The sequence below is a fragment of the Leptonychotes weddellii genome, chromosome 6 (genome assembly GCF_054177405.1).
Source record: "Leptonychotes weddellii isolate Sample4059 chromosome 6, ASM5417740v2, whole genome shotgun sequence".
NCBI classification, from domain to species: domain Eukaryota; kingdom Metazoa; phylum Chordata; class Mammalia; order Carnivora; family Phocidae; genus Leptonychotes; species Leptonychotes weddellii.
In genome coordinates this window covers 116,960,132-116,966,131 of record NC_138374.1, presented here as the reverse complement: position 1 = coordinate 116,966,131, position 6,000 = coordinate 116,960,132, and the positions used below count along the sequence as shown (strand labels likewise).

Sequence of the window (6,000 nt, the reverse complement as noted above, 5' to 3'; positions counted from 1 at the left end):
GCAAATTTGACTGTTTTAAGTGTGCCGTGCAGGGGCATTAAGTAGATTACCAGTGTGGTGTAACCATCACCACCATCCACCTCCAGAACTCTGTCAGTGTCCCAAGTAGGAACTCTACCTATTCAGCAGTCACCCTCATGCCTCCAGCCCCCCAGCCCCCGGCACACACCGTCCTTCTTGCTGTCTCCGCGGAGTTGACGGCACTAGGTCCCGCATTTAGGTGGAATCAGATAGTACCTGTGACTTCACTTAGCACAGGGTCTTCCTGGTTCACCCACATGTAGCATGTGTCAGAACTTCATTTCTTTTTAAGGATGAATAGTATTCCATTATATGTATATATACTATTTGATCGCTCCATCAGCCCGTGACATTTGGGTTGTTTTCATCTTTATGGCTATTGTGAACAACACTGCCACGAACACTGGTGTATGACCTGCTTTAAAAAAATTTTTTTTAAGCTGGGGTTTTAAACAGCTGATTAGCAGGAATCAGACACTTGGATTCCGTCCGTTCGCTACTGTCCGTCCTAGGTCTGTGGATGGAGAACCTCGGAGGTACAGAACGTCTTCGGTGTTTGGGTAATTGTTTCAGAAATGTCAGACCCTCTGGGACTTCGCCTTCCAGTGAGGGCAGGGCCTGTGGCCGGTCTGACAGGGAAGGGGGCTTCCTGGGGAGGTCCAGGAGGGGCTCACCCACACAGCGCAGCACCACCAGAAACTCCTCCTCGGGAAGCCCGAAGGCGTTCTCGGGGCTCTCGAGCACGCTGAGCAGGCTCCCACTGGAGCAATACTCCATCACCAGCACCTTCTGCCGGCCGCCCCCCTGTGGGTGGGACAGAGAGAGGGAGGCTTGGGGTGGAAGGCAAATCTCCTGCCCACCCATCACGATGGGAGGCACCAGCTTTCTCAAGAGGGGGCAACTCAGCCTAGAGCCAAAAGCCGCCATTCTCTAGGTTCCAGCTTCTGGCCTGGCTTTCCCTCCTCGGCCTTACAGTGACCCCACACACCTGAGCCCACGGTCACCTTTTCCAGGAAGCCCTCTTTGATTAGGCCCTACTTCCCCTCTTAACTTTCCCATGTATTACCCCTGCACCCCACCCCCCAGCACTCTTTCCTCCACGCTACCGGTTCCTGCCCTTGGCTGACCAGCTCATGACCACGTCACCATTATTACGTGACCTGACTCTTCCCAGCCTGTGAGGGTCAAGGACAAGACCCCCTCCCTCTGACCAAGCACTGGACCCACCGTCTCCTCCACCGCAAAGAGCTTGACGATGTTCTGGTGGTTCAGCTTTCGCAGGACCTCAAACTCCCTCACCTGCACCTCGAGGGGTCGCAGGTAGCTAGCCGTGTTGAAGACCTTCACAGCAACCAGCTCCCCGGATTTCTGCCATGGGGGCAAACAGAAGTCCCACTCCTGCCCTGGGGAGCACAGCTACTCCCCCAGGCCTCCATGTAGCTTCTCCCACCTGCCCGACACCAGATATGAGCCAAATGGCCTGGTAGGGGCTGGAGGCTCCCACCCTCGGCTCCTTCCCCTCCTCAGAGGGAACATGGCCTGGTCCAGCGCTGGGAGGGGAACGAGGGCTTGGTGCACCTGACTGCACAGATGCAGCGGATGGTTTGTCATTGCTATTCCATTTCTGTTGACAACAACCACACAGGCACCTGCCACTCCCTGGTGCTAGCAGCCAAGCTGGGTCTGGAACCTGCTCTGGCTCCAGCTCTTGACACAAGACTGTGCGGTAGTTCTCACATATTCGGTACAGAGCTGTGACAAAGGCAGGGTAAATCCAGACAAGTCCCACTTCCCAACTCCGCTATTCTAGATTTGCTGCCGTCTCCCTGGGATGCCAGCTTTGGGTCTTGCTCTCTCTCCAGACCCAAAGTGTGCCTGACAGAAGCATCATCCCAAGGAGCCCTCACAGCTCCCCACACTTCTTCCCAAAGCCATAGCATCCCCCGGCTCCAGAGTGTGCTAGGCGTCTGCCTCGGCAGGGGCTGACAGGGCCAAGAACTTCCCCGGGCCTGAGGGGGCCTGGCCAGGGCTGTGTCCTACCTTGTTTCGGGCCTTGTACACACTGGCGGTGGCCCCCTGCCCCAGCAGGTCGTCCGTGTGCCATAGGTAATTGACGGTGCTCTGCATCTCCTGCCCCTGGCTGGCTGGCCACTTCTGGCCTAGAAAAAGGGCATACTGGGGTCTAGGATTCCATTCCTGACCTGGGGTGGACACGGGTGGCCTGACAGGGAGCTGCGCCCAAGACCATCCCACAAAGGGTTCCAGTGTGGCCATTCCAGAGGTGAGGGGACGGAGGAAGTGTGAAGCACAGAAAGGTCAGGAAACTTCTCCAAAAAGAAGTGCCACCACTGGGGCCCTCAGCCTACAGCCCGCGCCTGTCCCGCCACAGGGCGCTCTACCTGTCCTCACTCCCAGTCTTCTCCAACCCCCTCCCCAGAGGCCATTCTGCAGAGACAGACCTTTTTCTCTGTTACCGCTCCCAGGCACTGAGAATTCTGGGTTTTTGGCATCCAGGCCTGGGATTGTCCCAGGAAGCAGAAATAGTGCTTGAAGGAAGGGCCCCAGGTCAGGCAGCGTCAGCCACACCACCACAAATCTCCAGGATTGCAACATGGGCCTGGAGCCCTTCCCCACCCACTCGCCTGGGCCCACCACTTCCTGCTGGTGTGAGTGAACAGCTGCTGGGTGGCCATGTGGCCAGGTCGGCGTTGCTCTGGAGAGGAACGCACACGCTTGCAGCAGGGAGTGTGCGAGTGTGTGTGCGTGCGCGAGTGTGTGTGTGTGTGTGTGTGTGTGCGCGCGCACGCGCACCCGTGAGTGCCTGTGGGTGGGGGGGCAGGACACCATCAAATCCAAGGGCTCAGGAGCCCTGGGGAGAATCTGAAACCCTCTACAACTCCATTCCCCATCTTTGTCTCCATCTGTTCTCTCCAAAGGCCAGTTCCTCTAAAGCAATTGGCCCCAGAGAGTGTGGCCCCAGAAATTAAACTCAAATCCTCTCTGAAAAACAGGGTCAGGGCTGGTCTTAATGGGATGACTGGGAGAAGGAGCTTGAGAAGGGCCACCACCTCTTACATACGCTCTAATAAGGCTGGACTAGGCAGGGCTTCTTCACCTTCTAACATCTGATAGGTTCTCAACCCTAGGGTCCCCACACCTGAAATCCTACAGCTCCTTGGCTTTCAAGCACCTTCTCTCTGTAATCTTTTTTAAAATGCAAATCTTGAGAATGTCAATTCCTTGACCCAGCGACCACTTGAAGAGACTTCGTAGCCAAGTCCTAGTTTCAGAAAATGTATTCGTGTTTGCATTTTCCAGAAGCAACTGCGATACAGAGAGACTCCCTGAAGATAGTGTAATAATAGCTCAGTTTGAATGAGTTGATCAGATACATCCCCCATCCCCTCCCCCCAGAGGCCGAGGAAGAATCATGATGCCAGCAGGCCTGGGGATGTGAAGCCTGGCAGAGCACACTGAAACCAAGGCCAAGGAAGGGGTCCAGTCTGGGAGCGGGTGGACAGCAGATTTCACCACCTTCACAATCCTCCCCAGGGCCGCTCCTCCTCACGGGCCCTGGGGCTGGGGGCAGGGCACAGCTGCAGACCGAGGGAATGCACAGTGTTGTGCAAAAGGCAGAGCCCCGGCAGGACGGCACGTCCTGGGTTTGCTCCTGGTCCTGCCACGGCTGGGCCCACCAGCGGCTGGCGAGCGCATCCGGTAGGCTGTGCGAGCTCTGCGGCCCCCAGCTCAGCGCCGGGTGCGGGGAAGGCTGCTGTCCTTCGGGGGCGGTGGGCTGAAGGAGGGTGGGCGGCGGAGCCAGGGCACCCGCTGCCCCACCCACCGCCGCCACTCCTCCTCCTCCTCCCGGGGGCTCTCCGGCGGCCAAAGGCACTTACCCGCGCTCCGAGCAGCCGCGGATCAGGCAGAGACGCTCCCGGGCGAGAGTCTGTTGTGCTTTCTGTCTGCGGCAAGTCCAGGAGCTGAGCTACACCGGAAAGAGGAGGGCGGAGGAGAGGCACCCCTCGGTGCTGTTTGATGGTGCAGTGTGCTTCTCAGCCTCCGTCAGAGGCCACCGGCCCCAGCCCTTTAACCCCTTCCTGCCTGTCACCCTCCCCCACCGCGCCGGGGCTTTCCATTTCCCCAGCCGCTCCGGGAAGAGACTTTCCTCCCCACCGCCCGGGCCTGGCGCCGGGGAGAAGGACCGCAGGTGGGGTGAGGGCAGGCCCCCGGAGCCGGGCAGGAGGAAAGGACGCAGGCAGAAGCTGAACGTGGCGGCCGGCGCTAGGAAGCCGAGCCCAGCAAGGGAGCGTGGCGGGCGGGTGGCCACTCTCCTCCTGCATGACCGTCCCCGCCTCTCTCCGGCCTCCAGCAGCCCTCTGCAGGGGTGACCGCCGCCGACGGCGCGCGGGAAACTGCCGGGAATCCCAGAAGCGGCAGGGGGAGGCGCCACGGGGCCGCGAGAGCTCCGGCTCGGCGCCCGCAGCCCGGCACCCCGCGGAGAGCGGCCCTGCAGCCGCCCCGCGCCGGCCGCCCGGTCCCAGCACCTCCCCCCCGCCCCGCCCACTCGGCACACTCACCCCATCTCGGCTGTGGGCCTGGCAGGCTGGTGGGGGCGCGTGGCATCCGCCGAGCTTTCAGGGCTCGCTGTCATCCATGGGCCGGGCGCACAGCATCCGGGTGGCCGCGGCCCCAGGGACCCCAAGGCTGGGCCGGCCGGAGGGGTCCGTGGCACCCCTGGAGCTGGGAGGGCTGCAGCGGAGGGTTTCCTCCTCGGCTCCCCCTGCCGCCCGCCCCCCGCCCCGGGACGGACACTGCTGCGCTGGGAGCCGGCTCCGCGCTCTCACACTTCCTGATTGTGTTCGTTCTCTCTCTTAAAGGGACAGAGGCGGCGGGGCGGCAGCCGCCACCGGCAGGAAGGAGAAAGGATGCTCTGAGTTCCCAAGTGGCGGTGACGGGCCCAGAGTCCGAGCCACAGAGAGGCCGGACCCGACGCTGGGCGGCGGTGGCGGCCAACGGGTGCCCTTTGGGCATCTGCAGTCCACCGGAGCAGGGAAGTCCAGGACTTGGCCCACAGTTAACCGAGCAGGTTGGGCAAGTTAACCAGGTGGAGCGCCGCCTGGGAAGACGGAGTTCCCACACGCCGGAGCCCCAGGGAGGTCCAGGACCCAGGCCTAGCCGCTCCAGGAGTTGGGTCTGACTCATCTTCCCAGTGAGCCTGCAGAGGCCCACAAGCAAACACTGGAACCCCGGTTATGTCTTCCAGGGTGACCTTGAGCACAGCCCACATCCCTTCCCGGTTTTTTCATCCCAGGTTAGTAACGTTTACTCCGTTGGTTGTGTCGATGACTTGGAAAAATAGGTATGGAAATGCTAGGGAAACTGGAAAGAAAGCGCTTTACAGACTTCGAAGGCACTGAGGCCCACACACCTTCAGAAATTTGCTGGTGACCTTCAGAGACTGCTGGGGCTGGAACCCAGGTGTGCCACCTTCCCAGTCAGGACACCCAAAGTCCCAGGAGACTGGAGAGGTCTGCACTGTTCTGGTCAACTGCGAGATGGCGGTTGGATAAGAAATGGTTAAAACCAGGAAATCCCATGTTTCTAGAGAATGTTGGAGGGACTTTCCCATGGCAACACCTGGTGGTTTCCTCTGGTAGCCCCACCCCTAGCACAGTGACACCAGAGCGGGAGCCCGGCTGAGAACTGGGTGCTCAGGCAGATACACCTGCTGATAACCGGCAGCCCGAGGCATTGCTGCGGGGCCGGCCCCAGGCGCTGCCCTGCTGCCTGTCACAGCAGGAGCAGGAAGAACCTTCCGGGACCCTTGGCTCTCCATCCAGGATTCCCAGCTTTCCACCGGCCCGGCACTGGGAGAATTGCACTTCCTTGGCACCCTCTGCTGAGGCGGGGCCAACCAAAGCCCTTCGTTGCTGTGGCAAGACCTCACCCCGGGGCGCCTGCCCTCTGACCCTGTGATTC

The 6,000-nt window shown here is 60.5% G+C and overlaps 1 protein-coding gene and 1 long non-coding RNA gene across 2 annotated transcripts in view; one reads left to right on the top strand and one right to left on the bottom strand.

Moving 5' to 3' along the window:
* IKBKE (inhibitor of nuclear factor kappa B kinase subunit epsilon) overlaps positions 1–4,854 on the bottom strand; it is a 23,800-nt gene extending 18,946 nt beyond the window's left edge. The window contains exons 1-5 of the mRNA XM_081822982.1: positions 4,599–4,854; positions 3,918–4,006; positions 2,062–2,181; positions 1,249–1,389; positions 463–825 (exon numbers count right to left, since the gene is read on the bottom strand). Of these exons, the coding sequence (XP_081679108.1) occupies positions 463–825; positions 1,249–1,389; positions 2,062–2,181; positions 3,918–4,006; positions 4,599–4,644 (759 nt within the window). The 5' untranslated portion in view covers positions 4,645–4,854. The remainder of the gene's footprint in view (positions 1–462; positions 826–1,248; positions 1,390–2,061; positions 2,182–3,917; positions 4,007–4,598) is intronic.
* The window catches only part of LOC145722356 (uncharacterized), a 285,608-nt gene that overhangs the window by 203,236 nt on the left and 76,372 nt on the right, over positions 1–6,000 (top strand). The gene's annotated exons all lie outside the window — the stretch shown is intronic.